General features: G+C 40.4%; 1 protein-coding gene across 1 annotated transcript; it reads right to left on the bottom strand.

Moving 5' to 3' along the window:
- Positions 1-18106: 18106 nt before the first annotated feature.
- On the bottom strand, positions 18107-23905 carry nkpd1 (NTPase, KAP family P-loop domain containing 1). Its single transcript, XM_027171446.2, has 5 exons — positions 23758-23905; positions 23282-23338; positions 20731-20859; positions 18805-20540; positions 18107-18701 (listed from the first exon to the last, which is right to left on the bottom strand). Exons 2-5 carry the CDS (start codon positions 23289-23291, stop codon positions 18441-18443), a joined length of 2136 nt encoding a protein of 711 aa, XP_027027247.2. The 5' UTR covers positions 23292-23338; positions 23758-23905; the 3' UTR covers positions 18107-18440.
- Positions 23906-24134: the final 229 nt, after the last annotated feature.

Raw genomic sequence — 24134 nt, 5'->3', positions numbered from 1 at the left:
TTATTGTCCAGGTGGGTCCACTTCCCCTTGACATTCCTGGCTCCACGGTTCTGTCCATGTGGTGAAAGACGGAGCAGGAATAGACTAGTTGTATGGCATGCATCCACCCCTTCTGGTCTCAGCCATGTCTTATGAATCAGAGGAGGGTAGACTCCTGAATGTCCCTCTGTAAACTCTGTCTAACCCTTGGGATGTGTGTATTTTTCTCCCCAGAGTTAAGTTATATAATACATTAGCTAGCAAAGAGTTTGTCATTGTTTTTTCAACCCACACTTCATTGATGGTGGAATATGGATTAGCATCTCATTTATTGTCAACTTGCCAAGTGACATATTGTGTCTAGTGGAAAACAGTGTTTGTGCAGACAAAACAAGCAAAGCCTGTAAAATCCAGTCTCTCTGATTCTCTTTCTATCTATGCACTGTTATAGATGGCTGATTTGCTCAAGGGAGTTGTTGAAATAGGCGTTGGAAAGAATGAGTTGTATGTGTGTGTTTGCTAAGAAACCCGGCAGAGCAACCCACAGATCATCCTCAGCATAGGCAGAATGTGTCCCGTTACATTGGCAGCCCTCCAGGGCCTTCACTCATCTCTCTCTCTCTCTCTTCCACATTCTCATTTATCTAACTTGTCAGGTCAGCTCCTTCTCTGCCTCTTTCACTCACTCACTGTATACATGTGATGTGATACCAGTGTGCTATAAAACCTTTGGGTGCTTCCTTGCATGTGAAGAAACTACTGTTGACATACTGCTTTCTCTCACTTTCTCTCACTATCTTCTAGCTACAGTACATTGTAAACTTACAATAGAACACAGCATACAGTTTGTCTCTAGATTAAGGACTCTAGATAAAGAAACAGGCTTCCAATGGCTAAAAAATGGCTAAAAAACAGAACGGACCTGTTTTCTGTTTAGCTGTCTCCTGTCGGTGTCTCCATCACAATCTCAGAAGGATTCAGCCATTTTATGCACCTCTAATGATCCAAAATGCAGTTGTGTCACATGCTTTCAACTTCCACTCAAGTTCTCTCACACCTCCCCATTGCCGCATTTCTCCACTGGCTTCCAGTAGCTGCCTGCTGATGTAAAAAAAAAAAAAAAAAACCCCAAAAAAACGGACCGTCTCCTCTGACATCAAAGCTCTTATCGCTCCCTGCACTGCACCATAATCCCTCAGATCTGCTATGACTGCTTGACTTGTCCCACCATCAGTCATGTAGGTAGATGTGGATCAGGGCTATTTTCTGTTCTGACACCTACATGATGCAATGGCCTTCCCCTAGAGTCCCTGTCTGTCTTTACAAAACAAGTAAACATCTTTCTGAAATACTTAAACTAGCAAAAATGATTGTCTGTTGACTCTTCATGCTGCATGACCTCCTAACAGAGTTTATAGACTGATGGTATTCTTAGTCCCTGACCCAGTGAACCAGTGTTGGTGTTTTCAGTAACAGAGACTTCAAAGCTTTTGTATGTCGCTCAGGATAAGAGCATCTGCCAAATGGCATAAATGTAAATGTAAATGCTCAAGACCACAGAGACTTCTTAAATGAAGCGTGGATAGCATGTTTTGAAGAGTACTCAGCTTTTAAGTTTTCTTTTTTCTTTTGTATGTTTGTTTGAATTTTAAAGACAATTTTTAGAGGTACAGTATGTTCTGTTACTAGTAGCTTGACAGTGAAAGACCTGGTGTTTATTAGGCAGCGACTTGTCTTTAAAATTATATCACCCATACTACAAACACAGCCTTCTTCCACCTTAGAAATATCGCCAAGCTGAGAAACATCCTGTCTGTCTCTGATGCAGAGAAGCTAGTTCATGCCTTCATGACCTCTAGACTGGACTATTGTAATGCATTACTAGGTGGTTGTCCTGCGTCTTTAATAAATAGGTTACAGTTGGTCCAAAATGCAGCTGCCAGAGTTCTCACTAGGGCAAGAAAGTATGACCATATAACCCCAATTTTATCATCTCTACACTGGCTACCTGTTAAGTTTAGAACTGATTACAAACTGCTGCTACTTACGTACAAGGCTCTTAATGGTTTAGCTCCCATGTATCTAACTAGTCTTCTAACACGTTACAATCCTTCACGCTCTCTGAGATCACAAAACTCAGGACTTCTGGTAGTTCCCAGAATATCTAAGTCTACTAAAGGTGGTAGAGTGTTTACTTATATAGCTCCCAAACTTTGGAATAGTCTTCCTGATAGTGCTCTGGGCTCAGACACACTTTCCCAGTTTAAATGTAGATTAAAAACTCACCTTTTTAGTCAGGCGTATACACACACACACACACACACAATACATCCCATAATATTGTGCACTATTATATCAGACTTGCAAATATTATGGACAGCAGCTACGCTAATTCGCATCCAGAAACTGTATCACCTCAGATCTTCTTCTGTGCGATGAAGATTTTGGACCTCCACTGAGACGAGGCCGACTCTGTGAGGATCCTGAGGCATCTAGAGATCTACCAGCTCCAGTTAGACTCTGCGATACTAAAGAGGAGACGCAACTCCATGTGGTGTTTTACACCAACACAACATATTTATAATCACACCCCCAGTGTCACCCAGATGAGGATGAGGTTCCCCTTTGAGCCTGGTTCCTCTCAAGGTTTCTTCCTTTACCATCTAAGGGAGTTTTTCCTCCCCACAGTCACCTCAGACTTGTTCATTGGGGATAAATACATACATATTTAATTATATCTAATATTAATCTGGAGTTTTGTTTTATATTAATCTTTATATTATTTTTATATTAACCTTTTGTTTTATGTTTATGTTCTGTAAAGCTGCTTTAAGACAGTATCCATCGTAAAAAAGTGCTATAAACTTGAAATGAATTGATTTTTTTCTTCCAAATCTGGCACATTGAAAAGCATTTTCTCTTTTTTTTTTTCAGACTGATCTTGATGGGCGAAAGTTTCTGAATGAATACAACAAACTGGTGAATGTGTAATCAACAATGAGGACAATCAATGCATAGATGTACTGTATGCATGAGCATTTATGTACTGTATATATGTGGAGGCATGTGTTGTTGTCCACAGCCTCTGTTAACACCTACAGTACCTTTAATGGCTTGTTCTGTTTCCCTGTAAGAGCATTCATTAGGGAATTAGGGCACTGCTATCGATGCCATAACAAGCTTTTGCCAAGAGCATGCTTTCTGTCTTTATGGCAATAATGGGCACTGTTAGAAGCTGGCTGGATTCTCAGCACTAACGGGATCATCGATGCTTATAATGACTAACCGGTCATACTCATCTTCCACACTCTGTCCACGAAGCTCCATTTCTGTCTAGCACACTGTCATCAGCATTCATTAAGACAACCATGTCACTCAGAACAGCCAATTAGAATGCGTCCCATGGACCCTGTCTATCTCAGCAGGAGTCTTTTCCTTTTCACTCCTCAAAATGGTGCTTGAGAGAGAGAACAGTCACACATTCTTAATGTGCAGTAGGAATTAATAATCAGGGAAAAGATGGGAGTATACAAGAGTAGCATAAAAGGAAATGCAAAATGTGGTACTCTTTCTCTCATTTAGCTAAATCAACCGTTTCCTAATTGTCTATATATTGGAATGAGTGCAGTGGAAGACTGAGATGTTGAGATACTAAGTACACAGAATCAAAAGCTTGCAATAAATACAGATCTGCTGATCTTAAGCAGTATTCATCAAAGCCTGGGTAAAATCACAGTGACCATTACAGCTAGTTATTACTTGTCATTTTATGTTAACTAGACATGTCAAGACAGTTTGGTCATGTTCTGGAATGTAATTAAATGCTTTTATTGGAATATATATTTTGGCACTTTTTGTCCAGGCCAATTTTGACCTTATGAAAAGTTCACCGGCTGCGTCTGTGTTGAATCGCCCTGAAGGCTCAATTTTCTGCAATATTCACAAATGTCTGCACACAAACTGCGCCTGCTGCTCTTCCTGGAGTGGAATCAAGCCTTAATCATTTTGTTGGCCAGAAAATGCCCCTACAATGCTGCTCAGTTGGAAGTCTATGATGTCACATCAGTGGGCACTGTCGGTTAAAAAAAAACACAGAGGAGGTGATAACACTAATGACCGCTAGCGTTATATGTCCTGACCACTTGAAGCTTACACTAATGCTGGTTGCTGTCTTAGATTACGTTTGTTTACTCGTTTTAATTAAGACATTATTAAAAAGTCAATAATTTACCAGGAAGATATAAATAATTAAGATGACATAAGATGAACGCTTAAAAAGGGCTTTTAGAAATTCATTTGGTTTGTGATTACACCAAGAAAGTTGTACTTGTATTGGTCATGTTTTATGAGTCGGACAAAACATCAAGTGCTAATTAGACATATTGCAATAGAACAGTTAATGTATTACATTGCTTTCTGGTTTTGTGTGTTCACGACAGATGTTGCCTTCATGTGGTGAGTTACCGAGCTATAATTGACAGCACACAGTAAATATAGTTCATGTGAAAGACTTTAGATATAATTTTTGTTCGCTATACAGCGCATTTGTTTGCTGAAGCAACCCATAAGACCGTAAGAAGCAGAGGTTGATGGATGTCATAGAAATTATGATATAAGGAAATTCTAGTCTTAATACATAAAGTGCAAATGATCAGACTATTTGGATTAAGACACTGCAGTTATTGTGGTCTGATACATTTGGGTGTGTGGGGGTTTATTCAATGCTGTTTCTTTCTGAGGCATTTTTTTCAATGTATCACACAGTGTGATATCCAACAGTTTAATCAAAAATCTTTACTTGAAATATCTGGGATGGAACCACAAACCTATAAAAAAATTTTTTTAAATAAATGTAGCTGAATGAAGGGGGGCACGGTGGCTTAGTGGTTAGCACGTTCGTCTCACACCTCCAGGGTCGGGGGTTCGATTCCCACCTCCGCCTTGTGTGTGTGGAGTTTGCATGTTCTTCCCGTACCTCGGGGTTTCCTCCGGGTACTCCGGTTTCCTCCCCCGGTCCAAAGACATGCATGGTAGGTTGATTGGCATCTCTGGAAAATTGTCCGTAGTGTGTGAGTGAATGAGAGTGTGTGTGTGCCCTGTGATGGGTTGGCACTCCGTCCAGGGTGTATCCTGCCTCGATGCCCGATGACGCCTGAGATAGGCACAGGCTCCCCGTGACCCGAGAAGTTCGGATAAGCGGTAGGAAATGAATGAATGAATGAATGAATGAATGAATGAATGAATGAATGTAGCTGAATGATCACAAATCCACACAGACACAATCCAACATCTACACACTCAGAAGTGTGAAGACTGTTGTGATCATTACAGGACTGTCAGGTTCTCTACAGGACTGTCAGGTTCTCTACAGGACTGTCAGGTTCTCTTCAGGACTGTCAGGTTCTCTACAGGACTGTCAGGGTTCTAGTTTTTAGTTGGCAACTTTTAGAATAATCGTCTCAACACGCTCCAAGTAACTATTACTTTCAAAATGAAGGCCATTAGAAATGCTTCACCAGCTACTACTGTAGATAATGGTCAGAGTGAGAACTGGGTGAAATTTGCATTGTAAATGTAATTCTCTAGTCAGCTCCTAGCTATTCTTAAATTTGTGTTCAAATGTGTATCATAAGTGTAGAAAAAGAAATGTATTTTATCCTTAGTTTATCCTTACTCTAACATTAGAGCCTATTACTCTTCTATACTGGAGAAATTGTCATTACATTAACAAATCAAAATCCAGAATCTGTTCTCCTAGAGGCATTAATAAAGAACAAAGCGAGTTTTCCTTATGTACTGTAATTGCCTAATTAATTAGCAGTGCTCCTTGAAACCGTGATTAAAAGCCTGTTGCATGGTAAAATGTCCTTGAAACTGTCATTTTTTTTTTACTTATACAGCAACAATTGAGAATAATACAGAGTGAAAACACAGACAGGGCTATGCATGAAAATTCATAATCTTAATAAAAAAAGAAAAAAAGGTTGAGTGCAACAACGTGTCCTCCTTTAGCAAGCTTTTTATTAAAGCTATGCATTTAGCATAAAACAAACCGCATTAAACATTTCTTTTACAAAAGTTTTGGAAACGCTGGTTTGTGATGAATGCAAAATCTCCTCTGGATCTAGTGACGCTCACAAAACTGTATAGCAGGAAAAAAGACCTATGGAAAGATAATGTTTTCAAATAAATAAATAAATTACACACACGTGTGTACATACATACATAAATAAATATATATATATATATATATATATATATATATATATATATATATATATATATATATATATATATAAAATGGGGAAGTTGTTTGGTAAGGATCACTGACTGCAATTTAACCAAATACAAAGTATTTGTTCAATTTCCATTTATTAATGTGTGTGTGTGTGTGTGTGTGTGTGTGTGTGTGTGTGTGTGTGTGTGTGTGTGTGTGAGTGTGTGTGTGTGAGAGAGAGAGAGAGAGAGAGAGAGAGAGAGAGAGAGAGAGAGAGAGAGATATTATGACTGGTGTTGTTTATTGTACAGTAAGTGTTTGTTGCCTGTGTGTGTGTGTGTGTGTGTGTGTGTGTGTGTGTGTGTGTGTGTGTGTGTGTGTGCGTGTGTGTGTGTGTGTGTGCGTGTGTGTGTGTGTGTGTGTGTGAGAGAGAGAGAGAGAGAGAGAGAGAGAGAGAGAGAGAGATTATGACTGGTGTTGTTTATTGTGTTTGTTGCCTTGTGTGTGTGTGTGTGTGTGTGTGTGTGTGTGTGTGTGAGAGAGAGAGAGAGAGAGAGAGAGAGAGAGAGAGAGAGAGAGAGAGAGAGAGAGATATTATGACTGGTCTTGTTTATTGTGTTTGTTGCCATTTGTGCGTGTGTGTGTTTGTGAGAGAGAGAGAGAGAGAGAGAGAGAGAGAGATATTATGACTGGTCTTGTTTATTGTGTTTGTTGCCTTTTGTGCGTGTGTGTGTTTGTGAGAGAGAGAGAGAGAGAGAGAGAGAGAGAGAGAGAGAGAGAGAGAGATTTCAGAAACACGACAAGCTGTTTCGTGTTGAGCTTTTGTTCAAACCGACCATCGAAAATACCCTCTCTAATGAATGTTTTTTTTTTTTTCATTGTTTGTTGCGTTAAATTTTACTCATGCTATTATCTGATTGGCTATTGTGTAGCCTCTTTTTTTTTTTGATTGGCTGATAATTGTCAGGCTCGACTAAGAACTCCAGGGGAGATGCACTTGATTCCTGCCCGGTTCCATAGAGACAGCGGTGGGTATGCTACCCTTGTTGATACATTTTAGGCGCTGCGGCGTTTTTCTGTGTGACAAATACAATGTGTGGGGGGAGAGCGGAAGAAAAGACCGAAATGAGGGACCGTCACTCTCAATGCTTGACAGCCCTGTGGTAGTAATGGAAGGAAAAAACATACATATTTTACTTGAAAATGGAAGCAGGGTGATGATCTATACTGTACACAGGTGAACACAGATGTATCACCATGCATCACACAATCAAATTATATTTTTCAATTGTTTTACATTATGTGTCACACTGACCAACTGACTAGAAAACTCTCACTTTCTGGCTCAAGTGTTTCAAAGTATTGTTAGAAAATGGCATAGCATACACAGCTGATTTATAAGCAAGCTTTCATATCCAAAAAAAAAAAAAAAGAAGAAGAAACAAAAAAATTATTTCCTGCTCTAAATTTCATCTCCTTGTTTAGCCATTTGCTTATAGACAAGACCATCTTTATTTTATGCGTTGATATTTCTTTTGTCTTAGTTGAATGACATCTTCATTTATGCATGTTTTTCATTTATTGTACATCTTATTGATTATATGATTTTAACTCAGTGGTATTCTTAGGGGCTTTTTACACCTGGTCACTTCATGCGTTTTCTGTGATCAGATATCTACCCGAGGGTAAAAAGACCAGGTCTAAATGCCCTCCGAAACGTTTTGGAGACGGATATAAATCCAATGGTACGAACCCCTTCAGGAGGTGGTCTGGGACGCGTTTCAGATGAAACTGGACAGGTGTAAATGAATGTGGTTGTTCAAGCCACATACGTCAGCGCTATACTCCTCCCAAACGGAAGTACGTCACTCGCAGGTGATCTTTCACCCAGGCGTCTCGTCGGGGCTTAAAATGCGCTGCCAGCGAAAATGCAGCAAACAGTAAACGCTGTTTTTTGTAACATGAACGTCGTAACTAGTTTTTTCATATTCTTTTTGATTGCATTCTGAAAACCGCATACACCAAAGTGTGTTCTGTTTCAATTACCCTGGAAATGAGGTCCAATATATATACATTTTGGGCGGGAGTAGAAAGATCTGATCGATATCCGATTCGCCGAGACGCATTTATGTGGCCTAATGTAAACAGAACAGTTTTAACAAATCAGATAGCTATCGGATCAGAGACAACACATGAAGTGACCGGGTGTAAAAAAGCCCTTAGTCAGTGACCTAGTGAACTTGCAAATAGAAACCCCAAAGTACCCCGAAGTTGTTCTGGATAAAGGCATCTGCTAAATGTACAGTAGTAAATCTAAATGGAAATAAAAGAAGCATTCAAAATCTTCCAGTATGTAAATGTGCCATAAAGGGATAAATTAAGGTTTACATTTGTTAGTCCTCTTTTGCCATAATTAACCCATCCCTCACCCCCTAGACACACACACACACACACACAAAAATTTCTGAAATGACATGATTTTCATGAACACCGAATTTCATGACTAAATGCTGAAAGATTTATGAATAAAGCCATCTGTGTCCAGCTTGATAAACGAGGCCCATTGTGGAACAATGCAACAAAAGTACAAGTAGCATATTCCATAGCTATAACTCTTATTATGGCTAAATCAAATTATTCTTGAGAGCTGAAAACATAATTCAACACCAAGGTATGGGGATGGTTTAGGCCAGTGGTCCCCAACCCCCGGGCCGCGGACCGGTACCGGTCCGTGGACCAAATGGTACCGGGCTGCCCAAGAAACATTAAATTATTTCCATTTTATTTACTGTGGTGTATTTCTCTCGGGTTTGTGCGACTTTCCATGGACCAGAGGTTAACCGGGAGCTGAGAGACGCGCATGCGCAAAATATCATGATATCGGGCCGGGTTTAGGTGACGTCTGGAGCTGAGCGGCTGCAAGCGGCAGTGGTGTTGTAGCTTTGGTGGAGAGAAGGTGTATATCGCTCTTCTCTCTGTTCACCGGTACTTTGTCATGTTTAGCAGTGCTTGGTGTATGTGTATATTGTGTTTGCTCAAATTTAACCCACAAATTAGCAAAAATGAGCACGAAACAGACGTCGTTAGAAAGTTAGAAACTCTGCCGGTGTTCTGGATTAAAGTCATGACGGAATACCCTGAGATTGTCACCACAGCACTTAAATCCCTATTGCCATTTACGACATGCTATATGTGTGGGTTTTCTGCAGTGATGGCAACCAAAACAAAACAACGGAATAAACTGGACATAAGCAACACACTTCGGGTGTCATTGTCTCCTATTACCCCAGATGGAACCGTCTCGTTGTAAAGAAACAAGCTCGGGGTTCTCATTGGTTTAGCGTTGTAGTGAGTTAAAAAGGCATGTTTAAATACAATTAAATTAAAATTATTAAAATGATCAAACATTGACCGGTCTGCAGCGAAAAAAAGGTTGGGGACCACTGATTTAGGCAATATTGATATACAGAAGCAAAGCAGAAGGTCAGAACACAGAAAATAGAAAAAAATATACAATCCGATCAAGGCCAAAGGAAATCCGGCCAGAGCGTTTAGTCAGAGAATCAATGTAAAGACAAAAGACATGAATATGAAGTTAACTCAAGGCTACGAACTTATACAACTGAGTTAGACATAGCAAAATACCTGTGGATTGTAGTTCTATAGGTCATTAACAGAAAGTTAAGGGGAAGTTTGTACTCAAGGGAGCGGCGGCTTCTGCTGTTGTGGAGACCCATGATTTTGTGTATTTAGGCGTGGATGTACGACGGTACTTCCAATATTGGATTATGGTGATGTAGTTTATAGGTGCGCCTCAAAAACTCTCCTCCATAAACTGGATGTTATTTATCACGCTGCAATCCGCTTTGTGACTGGAGCTTCATTTAAACACTCACCATTGCCTCCTGTATTCTTTATTGAATTGGTCTTCTCTTCATTCTCGCCTTCAAACTCATTGGTTTCTGTTCATTTATAAAAATCTTATTGGTAAAACCCCCTTGTATTTAAAGTCCCTTCTTAATGTTTATAATACAAGTCGTAATCTGCGCTCTGCATTCCTAAAGCCCGTACGTCCTTTGGTCGATGCTCTTTTCAGTTTTCTGCTGCATATGATTGGAATCATCTGCAGTTGACTTTCAAGCTTAGTTCATTTATATTCACTTTCTTCCTTTAAATATTCAATTTAGTCACTAACTCAAGATCACTGTACTTGTTTGTAGCTGTGTTTGTGTATTGTATTAGTTTTTATGTTGCCTCTTGGTCAGGTCATCATTGTAAATGAGAACTGGTTCTCAACTGACTCACCTGGTTAAAGAAAGAAAGAAAGGATGGAGGGTCTGTACAATTTTATTTTGCAAAGGTATGTTCTTTGTGGTCAGAGTGCTAGATTAGCTTTAATACAAAACACAGTCAGAATGATTACTTATTGAAATGATCTGTATCAGCTCTACATTTCTAAATTAAATGAACACCATAGATTTGATGAATTTCAATACTTTTAAAGCAGACTCTATAATAGCAGAGCTGGTGATAAAAACATGACCGTTAATAAAATATGAACTTCTTTAGCACTGATCACTGCAGTACTTAAATATTTGTCTTTGTTATTCATAATAACTATCATATTGTTAGTCATATTCCTCATGTCTGGGTTTAGCTCTATGCAGTGTGTGTCTATGCTGATTCAGCTGTTATTTCTAGGTTTACAGTATATTTGTGCTAGTGCAGATCAAATGCCACCTCAGAGATAAATGTCTATTCTGTAAAACAACGAGCCTTAGGAAAGTCTCATTTATCTCCTAATCAACAAGAGAGTGAAACAGAAATGTTTTATTTTGCAAAAGAATAGACAAGAAAAGAATCTGGGTCGATATTCAGATTCAGATCTGAAACCTAAAATTCTGGCTGGTAAGTGAGTGTGATGCAAACACTGGGACAGAAGATGAAAAATCCAATATAAGATCGTTTATTAGAGAACATGAGCATCATCCAAAATGTGAGGCAAAGGGGTAAAACTGGCAGAGATCCAAAAATGTACAAACAGTCCACAAGGCACACAAATCCAAAAACTCTCGAATTTCGTAAGACCAAATAAACAGAAAACTACACCTGGTTACGTACTGTATGTAACCCGGGTTCCCTGAGAAGGGACCAAGACGCTGCGTCAGGGCTGACGCTATGGGAATACTTTTGTGAGGAAGTTCTGTGAGCACACACGGCAATTTAATAGCTCCGGAAGGACACGTGACGAAGTGATTGCAGCCTCTCCTGTTCCACCCACTCATTGGGCGGGGGACAGTAGACCTGCAGGTTGACAGGACAACCTACTATATCCTGGGCACCTTAGGGACATATCCCGCCGAATGGGGGACAGAATATCCTTGGACATTCCAGGGGCAAATTCTATTCAGACAGTGGCTATTGACAGGGCCTGCAAATCAGCCACTCTTCTGAGAGAGGCCACTGCTAGGAGCCGAGCCATCTTCAGGGTCAGAAATTTCAAAGAGGCTGACTCCATGGGCTTCCAGCAGCCTCTCCAGGACCCACGGAGAGGTCCCAAGAAGGAAGGCACGGTGTACAGGAAGGCCTCAGCTGCCTGACACCACACAGAAAGAGAGAGACCAGAGGGTGCCTACCCAAGAAGGCCCCTAGGACAGGTTCATGGTTCACAGCAATGGCGGCTATGTACACCTTTAAAGTAGATAGGGACAGGCCCTGAGAAAAGCAAGTCTGCAGGAACTCCAGCACTGTACCGACCGGGCAGTGAATTGAATGAGTGAGCTAGGAGGGGGTTTGATGTGGCTGGGAGATAACCCCGGCTGCTCACCACGGCAAGGGAGAAACTCCCTGAAAGCCGCTGAGTGCCGTTTCACCTCCTGCTGCCAGTCAAAGACAGTGCTCACCGTGTCACTGAACAAGGGAAAAGGCAGCCATTGAACGGCCAAACATGGAATGGGCCGTCTGCTTTGTGGCATGGAGCGCAAATTCGGCAGCTCGGCAAAGCTCAGCTACAACCTGAGGTTCAAACCCCTAGCCACCATCGAGCTCTGTCAGCAGGTCAGCCTGGTAGGCCTGCAAAACTGCCATGGTGTGCATACTGTATGTTCTATATTGCATGTGCAGAAATACAGGAATGAACACTTGAGGTATTATTTGAGGTATTGTAGTGTGCAAATCAGCAATTGACTGAAGGTGTAAGAAAGCATGTGCAAAGAGTAAAAACAGTGTGTTAAAACATCATGGAAACAGTTTAGCTCAGTGACACACTAACAGTCAGTGTAGTCCATACAGTTGATGTGAGTGTGTGTGTGTGTGTGTGTGTCTGTGTGTGTGTTTCACCTCCTCCCTGTATGCTGACAGGTCGTTCTTGCTGATGAGACCCACCACGGTCGTGTTATCTGCAAACTTGATGGTATGGTTCGAATTGTGCATTGCTACACAGTCATGAGTCTGCAGAGTGAACAGCAGTGGACTGAGCACACAACCCTGAGGTCTCCCAGTCAGGAAGTAAAGGTTCCAGTTGCAGAGGGAGGTGTTCAGACCCAGCAGGCTCAGCTTCTCAATCAGGTGCTGAGGGATGATTGTGTTGAATGCTGAACTAAAGTCTATGAACAGCATTCGTACATGTGTCTTTATTGTCCAGCTGGACAATAAATGAAGAGCCGTGGCAATGGAATCATCTGTGGAGCACTTTGGGCGATACGCAAACTGCAGGGGGTCCAGTGAGGGTCGTAACTGGGTCTTGATGTGCCTCATGGCAAGTTTCTCGAAGCACTTCATTACAATGGGTGTGAGTGCAACAAGACAATAGTTATTGAGGCAGGACACTGTAGACTTCTTTGAGACGGGGACGATGGTGGTTGTCTTGAGGCACGTAGAAACAACAGCGCTGCTCAGGGAAATGTTGAAGATGTCAGTAAAGACATCTACTAGCTGTTCTATGCATTCACTGAGCATCTTTGGGGGAGAAACAAACAAGATCCAGCATGTTTTCCCCTCTTGTTGAAAAGTCCATGTGCTGATGGAATTTAGGGAGCACTGATTTGAGATTTGCACATTCTGCAGATCGCTAATGGCTCTATAGATTTCACATAGAGCCTATTTAGCATTAGCGCTGGGTGAATGTGCAGTCTGACAATAAAAACCGTATTGAATTCCCATGGTAAATTAAATGGCCTGCATCTAACAGTCACAAACTCCACATACTGTATGATGAACAGTAGCTACAAATAAGCACAGAGTTTTTTTTACCATTCTGTGTTGATGTAAACACACACACACCACCACCATGAGCCTTACCACACAGAGCTGCATTTTTCTCGGCACAAAACAAAGTGAACCCGTCTAGCTGAAGGGGTTTGTTTTTAGCCTAGCAAGGATGACCACTTACCACGCTTCTGCTTCGTCTAGCACCGCTTTCGGGATCCCCTATCTTGGTCACCGGTATCAGGCGACATCGAGGACTGGAGGCCTGGTCTCTGCAGCAACCCGAGGTTGTGAAGCCTTTCCAACACATTATCATGCAGGTTGGTTGTTGCACGATTTTTGTACTGTATTAACTTCTGTCTCTGGTGTTCATGTGAAACTTGGCTTAGTAAACAGTATTGGTTAAATATAGAGTTCTTCTTCACAATTAACTATGCTAATGAGTGTGTATATGTGAATATAATATGTGTAAGAAATCTATTAAATACTTTTAGCATCTGATTCCCAGCACAACATGTCAAATATTATGTGCACAATATTAATATAGTGAGTTAATGTTCGAAGCCCAAACACAGTAGCATGGTATAGCCTAATATCTATAATATAATGCTAATGTTGAGAAGTGAATTAAAGATTTGAAGAAAAAATCATGACTTTAAGTTGGTTTTATTCAAACAGAAGGCTACAGAGTAGTCATTTTAATCTATGATTCTGAACTATGTTTCAGAGGTTTGATAAAAATAAAAGTTCAAACTGTTGTATTTATAGTAAAGATCTCTGAATGCTATCATGATGTTTGACACTTACAGTACACCGGTGTGATCTAACGGCTCATGGCTATCGGCTCATGGCTATCATCTCGTACAGAAAAATGAAAATACGTTTTCAGAGCAGAAGTCAAATTTAAGTCACATACTGAATCATCAGTACTACAATATATGTTTCTGAGTTGAAAATCAAAGGAGAATTAAATAAAAACACAACAAGTGAAAAATTTGACATTCATTCATCCATTTTCTACCTCTTATCTGAACTTCTCGGGTCACGGGGAGCCTGTGCTTGTCTCAGGCGTCATCCGGCATCGAGGCAGGATACACCCTGGACAGAGTGCCAACCCATCACAGGGCACACACACACACTCTCATTCACTCACACACACACACACACACTACGGACAATTTTCCAGAGATGCCAATCAACCTACCATGCATGTCTTTGGACCGGGGGAGGAAACCGGAGTACCCGGAGGAAACCCCCGAGGTACGGGGAGAACATGCAAACACACACAAGGTGGAGGCGGGAATCGAACCCCCAACCCTGGAGGTGTGAGGCGAACGGGCGAACCACTAAGCCACCGTGCCCCCAAAATTTGACATATTAGTGACAAGATTCTACATTTTCCTCAGCCTTTTTTCTATATAAAAACGTAAGCTCAGCAACTAAAGAGAAAACAAATAAATAAAGGAAGAAGATAATAAGGGACAAATTATTATAAATAATAATTTAAAATAGAGTTAAAGTCAACTATGAAAGGTATTCATACTGTGAACTCGGTGCTGCTGTGTGTAATTACAACTTTGCAGGACAAAGGAAATTAATCCCCCGTTTTACCTGCATAAGCACTAATTAGTCTATAAATCCATGGTCAGTGTGTGCATTATATATTGCATTAAGAGATTTATAGGTTCTAGGCACGATCACTGAGATGTGGATCACTGAGTTCATTGAGGCAACGACTACATCACTGATGAACATTTCTCAGTTCCCACTTAACTATGGCAGCTTGAGGAAATGATCAGTCCATTGGTTTAACTCTGTTTGTCTGCTTCGTTAGCTCAGCTGAAAAGCTTAGGCAACCTTGCCAAAGAGGGAGGAATTACAAATACCAAGGAAAACTGCTCTCATTATTTCTACTCCCAGCTCTACACCCTTACAGCAGGAGGGAGATGGCAGATGTAATGTAATAAGGGCCTGAACAAAATTGAATTCCTCTGACCATATAATTCAAGAACTGCATTTGGATGCGTGAACTACGAAAAGCAATTCCGTTTATTTATGGCAGGTTTTATACAGCAGTTTACACTGAATCGGCTCCAATTTATGAGCAAGGAAATATAGAAGGAAGGAAGTGTGACATCAGATCAAAAAACGGTATAGGTTAAATCCGATCTCTTGAAACTAAGACTTTTATTTTTGCTGAGCTTTAAAATATACAAACTGGTAAAAAAAAAAAGAACCTCTTAATAAACAAAGAAAATTGGATAATAACCTTAATTTATACAGAAACCATATAATTGGCCCTTTTGTTGTGTTCAGGTTAAATTGACCATTTTATATTTTTCGAAGTGCTTTTTTGCGTTTGTTGGAAATCATCCGCATTTGCAGATGCGTTTTTGAGAGCTGTATATTTCATAGCAAATGACTGCAATAATCGATTGCTTCTCGTGCTTCTAATCAGTTCGAAATAATAAACATAAATTCAATTATTGCCCCATTACAATTTGTTAAACTTTAAACCACCAAAGTCTTTATTCCAAGTATATTTTGTTCCACAAATCATAATTTGATCACAAAATCGAATGACATTTTCATTGTTATCTAGTAATTAAAACAATCACAAATCTTTTAAACAATATAATTTAAATATAAATTTTAAACAAATCTACTCACACACACACACACACACACACACACACACACACACACACACACACACACACACACACTAAGATACATGTTCAGGGCCTGATGGTAACGAATCATCACCACTATGAACCAAAGTTTGTCCACAAGTTTTTCTGTAAAACTAAACAAAATTGAGCAGAAATGTAAGATTATTTTCTATCAAGGTGACTTTGCTGAATTAACTGTAAATGACACAGAGAATGATTTTAACTATCTAGTACAGAAGTTCTCAAATTCCCACCAGAAAAAGAAACCACAATCTGTGGACCACCCTGGGATCTGGGATCTCCCATGGATGTGCTGATAGCACCCTGATGTTTTGCACAACATCCACTGTACTCAGTGGTGTAGTCTAGATTTTTGTAGTGAGTATACTGTGATTTTCCCCCCCCTCCCAGCCTCATACACACCCATCCTAGAGCGACACCCCATAGGCACCACCACACTCACTAATGCATAAAATATGCATCTGCATGTAATTTAGAGCATTATTAAAGACTGCTTATGTGTTATCAACATTACAATTTATGATAAGTAACAAAAGACAGTCAGCTGATAAAACCTGTGCAGGTCCCATATTCATATAACATTTAAGGCTTAATGTAATCAGACAGTTGGCAGCACCCATTGACCTTCACAGTAGGAAAAAATATAGACTATGAAAGTCAGTGGGTGCTGCCAACTGTCTGATTACCAACAGACAGCCTTAAATGTTATATGAATATGTCTTAAATTAGCCTTAAATGTTATATGAATATGTAAATGTCAATGGACATTTAAGAGTGAACAATAAACATTTGTTCAGTTTTATCACCAACACTCTTTCATTGCAGAATATTATGAACTGAATGAACTGGTAGTTTACAAAGCTTTCCAAATACATTTGTACTCGAGCTGTGGGTGAAATGTCACCCGACGCTGCTGTAGCTTTAGGCGGAGGCTTCCGAAAACACTCAGTGTGTAATTTGGGTCTGCTTTTGTTTCATATGTTCTTTTACATTAGTTAGTTAATTTCAAATTTGTGCCAAAAACCGCCAAGCAACTCATTTTCCTCCTCGGTAGGTGACGTCAGATCAGGTCACAGGCCACGGAAGCCCCAATGGTCCAAAAACGTTAGTGATTCGCAATCGCAACCACAGTCTGTGTTTGTAACACAGACGGGGTGAATTTATGAATGAAAGTTCTGTCACAAAACGATACTGTTACGTATCCTCACGCTTTTTAAGTGGGTGTACGGAAATCCGTGGCCTTTCCTAGTGGGTATACGGCGTATACCTGCGTATCACGTAGACCAGTGGTCCCCAACCCCCAAATGGTACCGGGCCGCCCAAGAAACATTAAATTATTTCCATTTTATTTACTATCGGGTTTGTGCGACTTTCCATGGACGAGAGGTTAATAACCGGGAGCTGAGAGACGTCACCTAAAGCCACACCAATACCGTGCAGGCGCAAAATATGATATCTGGCCGGGTTTAGGTGACGTCTGGAGCTGAGCGGCTGCAAGCGGCAGTGGTGTTGTAGCTTTGGTGGAGAGAGAAGGTGTGTATCGCTCTTCTCTGTGTTCACCGGTACTTTGTCATGTTTAACAGTGCTTGGTGTACGTGTATATTGTGTTTGCTCAAATTTAACCCACAAATTAGCAAAAGTGAGCACGAAACAGACGTCGTTAGAAAGTTATAAACTCTGCCGTTGTTCTGGATTAAAGTCATGGCGGAATACCCTGAGATTGTCACCACAGCACTTAAATCCCTATCGTCATTTCCGACATGCTATCTGTGTGAAGCGGGGTTTTCTGCAGTGATGGCAACCAAAACAAAACAACGGAATAAACTGGACATAAGCAACACACTTCGGGTGTCATTGTCTCCTATTACCCCAGATGGAACCGTCTCGTTGTAAAGAAACAAGCTCGGGGTTCTCATTGGTTTAGCGTTGTAGTGAGTTAAAAAGACATGTTTAAATACAATTAAATTAAAATTTTAAATTTTAATTTAATTGTATACCCCCCCCCCCGCCCCCCCAAAATAAAAAAAAAAAAAAAAAAAAAAAACGGGCTGCGGTAAAATTATCAAACATTGACCCGTCCGCGGCAAAAAAAGGTTGGGGACCACTGACGTAGACTACACCAATGACTGTACTAAATGTTGGTTGTGCGTTAGAGGATTTAAAAGATCAAAGTTAGTTTTCCCATCAAGGAAGTGACACACTGACATGTAAATATTGCAACGTCAGAGTGCAAACAAGCTGAAACACTAATTCATTCACTGTCCAAACTATCTGTTATCTGTATATTTACTTATCATACAATTTAGAAGAATGTTTGTCAGTATAGGACCAATATTACACATGATTCATACAGTATGGCTCCTACTACACAGACTAGACGGACAAATCGCATTAGGATTTGAGATAACTGGTACTGACTTAGCTTTACTCAGATGATTACTTGACATGACTCCAAGAAAGTGAATCCTAAACGTTGTCCATTCACCAAGAGTCATTTGCATGACCTGTCTCAGTTCAGCTGGGTCACTGAGCAGAAGCGTCTGTCCGTTTATATCATTTCGTTTTACAATCTCAGCATAAGTTCCAGGGAGCTTCAATGTGGTTAGCTGTAAAAGTAAACAAACCAAAAAAAAAACATAGAAATAAATAATGTCTCTATATTGGTCGATGTAAATGTAAGTATTTAAGATCGTGTAGAAGTTTACTGACCTCGTTGCAGACACCTTCCACAGACATGTTGAAGACAGTGCTTGGAGATAAAGTGTTAAACTTATGTTTTCCAATTTCTCCCAAAGTTCTGATTTGTCTGATTCTCGCTAACTCGTTCTTGATGGAATAGTCCAGGTTAGCTGTATATTGTTTCAGTTGATCTGCCTCTTTGACTGTGAATGTGTAGTCCTTACTGAGAAACATTTCAAACAGTTCAGGATCATCATCTCTTTCCAGAAACTTCTCCACTTCCTCCCTAATTACGTGAAGCTCTATCCTGTGCTCACTGAACACATCCCATAGAGGCCTGTTGTGATCACAGTCACCTGAGGTTTGATCAGTCTGCCAAGTCTGATGTTCATCTTCCATACACTGAAGTATCCAACTTACTCTACAAGGCCAGCGGTCTACCAGCACGACCCAAGCAGCGACTCTTTCAGGAGGAGGAACCTCGGCATTAAGATTGCTCATCACAGTCATGGACACTCTGATGGAATTGGTGACCCTCCTCATAGACACAGTATTTTCTGAGATATAAATACAAAGCTTACTTTGGTTGCTTAAATATATGCTTTGAAATGCATCCTGGATTAATGTCTCTTTAGTCGTGCTTGTTCTCAGGGTTGTATCTTGGTCCTCAACATTCATGCTGCTCTCTATCAAAGAAACATCTTCTAATGAATCCCATGTCTTTATGCTATATAAATTCTCAATCTCGTCTCTCTGGGACGTTTCAGTAGGCCTTTCAGATCGATCCGATGAAATCTTTTTGAAGACCTTGCACTTTGCTACGTTGCATAAAGGTGGTACTGTGAAGGGCAATGTGATTATGCGGTCCAGGAAGCCATAAGCTGTGTCTTTTTTGCTACAGCAATCCTTTGCCTGATCTATTTTTTGGGTAAGAACCTCCGGGTCAATTGCAACTAGTGAAACGAACGGACTTTCCTCATCCGATAGAAGGATGTTGATGGCGTCCAAGACGGCTACAATTTTTGCTGGAGTACAACGGTCCAAATTAGTGATTTCCAGCACCACTTTTATCTTCTTCCTCTCAAAAATCTCAATGAAGTGAACAAAGCATGAGAGTAGCCTCACCTCCTTCCGAACTTCATGCATTAAGCCCAACTGCTCACTGAGCTTCTTGTTGTTCAGTGCATTTCTGACATTAACATCTTGGCTAACAATGAGGTGCTTTATCAGCAGGTACATAAACTTTACAGCTCCCAGTGCAGGAACTCCTAAGACTGCAACAATAAAACCCCCGATGACACCATGCTGTTTGTCGTTCTCACCATCTCCTTCAGGCTTCAGTTCAGGAAATGAAAAAATAATGACGGGGACCAAAATAAAGAAGCAAACCATCAGTGTTATCAGGACAAACGCCCACAGTGGACAGCAGCAACACTTCTTTGACCTCCAATCTTCTGTGCTGTCTTCAATTTTCTTTTCCCTACCATCCTTTTCTTCATCATACTGAGCTACTCGAAACAGGCTGAGCTGAAGCTTGCCAAAACTGTCCTGAAGAGCTCGACACAACTGCATCACCAAGCCGGCCCAGAGCATGTCACTTCCTGCAAACTGCCAGGCACTAAACCTCACAAACACATAACGGTTGCCTTTCATTTTCTCTTTTTCTTTTGTCCACATGGGTCGATAGAAAAGAAGACGAAAGATTAGTGAAATTAGATTTTGAATGGAGGATGTGCTTCTGTTGTTCTGCTCATTGTTCATGTGACCTGCGGAATAACAAACAAGGCAACCGGAGAGTAAAATTCCTTTTGTACTCTTTGTAATCACTATAATTAATTATTTGGTTCATTGAATCTTTTCTGAAAAAACAAATCTGAGGAGATTATAACTTAGATTTCAGTTATATAGACTGACCGTACTTATGTAGTAGACACATTGTTATGTAAGTGTACAAACCTTCAATGCTTGTGAGAATCATTTTAATCCTGCTGTGACATGATGAGTACAAGCCCACAGTCAACGGGGTATCAACTTCGGCAATGGTTTTATATAATGCATACGCGTATACATTATCGGTGTATAGCTCTGTACAAAGAAATGTGTGTGTGTGAGAGAGAGAGAGAGAGAGAGAGAGAGAGAGAATTCAAATTTGTTAGTGTGCATATTTTATACTTCATTTCTGAAAGTGTAATGTGTGCTTTAATCTAATAATTTATTTATATTGTGGCTTGCAAAAATATCAAATTTCCTGGAACTGATTTTTAATAATAACTAAATGACATTATTTATTGGTCAGTGAGTATTTCAAAACCGTAGAGAAAATCAAAACCGTAAAAATATTGCTTGCACATAAGTATTCACTCCCCATTCCAGGTTCCTGAAGCTCCAAATGAAAGATCCTGGCATGGATATAATTGGTCTTTACCCTAAAATCTGTAAGGTCTAATAACTGTGGACTAGGAGTAAATTTCTGTCTCAGTGGTTGACATTTTTGGATTAATAATGAAGATAGAAACTGATGAGAGAAACTACGGTGACATTGAAGTAGTTACAGTGCATTGTGTAAGAGTGTGGAGTGACGGTGCGGTGTGTAAGAGTGTATAGTGACGGTGCGGTGTGTAAGAGTGTGGAGTGACGGTGCGGTGTGTAAGAGTGTATAGTGACGGTGCGGTGTGTAAGAGTGTGGAGTGACGGTGCGGTGTGTAAGAGTGTATAGTGACGGTGCGGTGTGTAAGAGTGTGGAGTGACGGTGCGGTGTGTAATTGTGTGGAGTGACGGTGCGGTGTGTAATTGTGTGGAGTGACGGTGCAGTGTGTAAGAGTGTGGAGTGACGGTGCGGTGTGTAAGAGTGTGGAGTGACGGTGCAGTGTGTAAGAGTGTGGAGTGACGGTGCGGTGTGTAAGAGTGTGGAGTGACGGTGCAGTGTGTAAGAGTGTGGAGTGACGGTGCGGTGTGTAAGAGTGTGGAGTGACGGTGCGGTGTGTAAGAGTGTGGAGTGACGGTGCAGTGTGTAAGAGTGTGGAGTGACGGTGCAGTGTGTAAGAGTGTGGAGTGACGGTGCAGTGTGTAAGAGTGTGGAGTGACGGTGCAGTGTGTAAGAGTGTGGAGTGACGGTGCATAATTAACTATTGCTCAAGACCAGCCAACATGAGCTGTTATGATGTCATGAGACCAAAATTGTGATGTGTGGTGAAAACCTAACACAGTCTAAACCTCAATGAACACCATCCCTACAACATCGGCATTCACTAAATTCCAGGGGTTTCATTACCACGACGTCAAGTGGGCGTTTCAGGAGGTCTTGGAAAAATGCCCTCTTTCACAAAAAAAAAAAAAAGAGCAAACCTACGATGGATAATGAAGGAAAAAACAGTCATACAGGTAGATTTTATATTTTCTACCTATTATGCTTTATTATCTTACAGTTAAGCTGTTTTCGAAAACAAATAAACAACCAAAAACTACAGTTATGGTTAGGGTTAGATTATCAAATAGGCCACGCCTACCCGATGACGCAATATCTGTTACGCTGTTCTGATCCCCTACAACATCAAGCCCTGGGCACATTTTTCTTCCTTAAAACCTGAGCTTCTTGCCAAAATTGAAGGAAAACAGTATGAAGGAAAATACAGGAGATATTATAAAAGAATCTGCTTCAGTTATCTAAAAAAAATCTAAAGCTTAAGAGAGACTTTCGCAACACAAGAGTGGTTAAAAACAAAAAGTTGAATGTTGAAATGTCCAGGTCTAAACAGCATTCAACCAGCCTGAAGATCATGAAGCAAATCTGCCAGGGACGTATGTGTGAAAATCTCCGAAGAGATGCTGGGAAGTTACTCCAACACACTGAAAACTGTTACTGTAGGAAAAGGTACCAAGTATGAAGGCTTTTTTTTCTGCTGACAAATAATCATTTTCTGTACAAGCTTATTCAATTGCAATAAAAAATACTATCTATAACAAATACTGCTTATCTACTTGTCCACACTAAACTAGGGATGCGTTAGGGATGTGGTAGCTCAAGGTGTTGGGCTGCTGATCGGAAGGTCATAGGTTCGAATCCCAGGTCCACCAAGCTGCTACTGCTGGGCCCCTGAGCAAGGCCCTTAACGCTCAGTTGTAAGTCACTATGGGTAAGGGTGTCTGCTAAATGCCGTAAATGTAAACTGAGAATTCCCAAACAAAGCTACAACACAGTATGATACACTATTCAAACACACAACACTCCCTTCAGCAGAACAAAGTCCTGGTCAGATGCAAACACAATAAAGATATGAGTGATTACAATGTCCATTATTAACAAGGCCGGTCCAAGGTTGTGCCTTAGGGCAAATACAGAGAGGCAAAACAAAGAGCTGAAGCATTCAGATGTTACAGTATTCTCATGGAATGAAAATTTGACGTTGATAATTAGACATTTAGAGATTTGGGCTGGTGGGGGGGGGTTGTGTTTTCCTTCATATCTCCTGCAGTTATTTATTTTTTATATTAAAACCATGTGCTGTACCTTTTGCCATTACTGTCGTCTGTCTCTCTGCACATCACGAACTCGCCTCCAGTTTTCCTAAAAATGAAAATAAATAAATAAATAAATAAACAAATGTAATAGCGATATTAGTTAAAAGGTTTATTTTTCTCCGCTTGTGTTTTGATCTCAACTGATATTTTTTTCATAAATGGGGTTATGCATGGATGCCCCACTTCACTTTCCTTCCATTAGCTAGAAATAAGTGTGTGATTATAAAGCAGGGCGTTTATTTCAGCCAATTAAGTTTGAGCTGTTTAATCAATTTTGTGTGAGATTGCCAAGAATGAAAAGTACGAAGACGAATAAGAAGGAGATTAGACAAAATGCACACAAATCACACCATGTTAATGCTGACTATTGTGTTTTTGTGTGTGGGTCGGTGCATAAATCTCTTTATCAAAATCATTTTAATAAAAAAATCGGATGATGATGATGAAGAAGAATAAAAGTCTCACCTGCTACAGAGTTAATAAAGTCATGAGGTTTACCACATAGCTCCTAATGCTATCTCCATTCCTTCAAACAGCAAGACAGAAGAGGGTGTGTGTGTGTGTGTGTGTGTGTGTGTGTGTGTGTGTGTGAGTGTGCGCGCGTGTGTGTGCGCTGACATGAGAAACCTGCTGGGATTGGCAAGTTCTGTAGATAACAAACAGCCTGTGCTTTTCTGTTGCTTTACTAAAATATAAGAAAGAAAATTTTTTCTCCAATGTTGCTATCATAGAAATTTGTCATAATAATAATAATGGATGCAAAAGTTTAGGCACCCCTGACAATTTCCATGATTTTCATTTATAAATATTTGGGTGTTTTGTCAGCAATTTCATTTTGCTCT

Source organism: Tachysurus fulvidraco, chromosome 2 (assembly GCF_022655615.1).
Source record: "Tachysurus fulvidraco isolate hzauxx_2018 chromosome 2, HZAU_PFXX_2.0, whole genome shotgun sequence".
Classification (NCBI taxonomy): Eukaryota; Metazoa; Chordata; class Actinopteri; order Siluriformes; family Bagridae; genus Tachysurus; species Tachysurus fulvidraco.
Note: the sequence above shows the minus strand (reverse complement) of the source record. Positions and strands in the feature narration are given on the sequence as shown.

Coding starts and splice junctions, on each gene's coding strand:
- nkpd1 (XM_027171446.2), bottom strand. Junction 20,541..20,730: donor GATTCTCACAAGCATTGAAG/GTTTGTACACTT, acceptor GTTATTCCGCAG/GTCACATGAACAATGAGCAG. Junction 18,702..18,804: donor TGGAAGGTGTCTGCAACGAG/GTCAGTAAACTT, acceptor TTACTTTTACAG/CTAACCACATTGAAGCTCCC.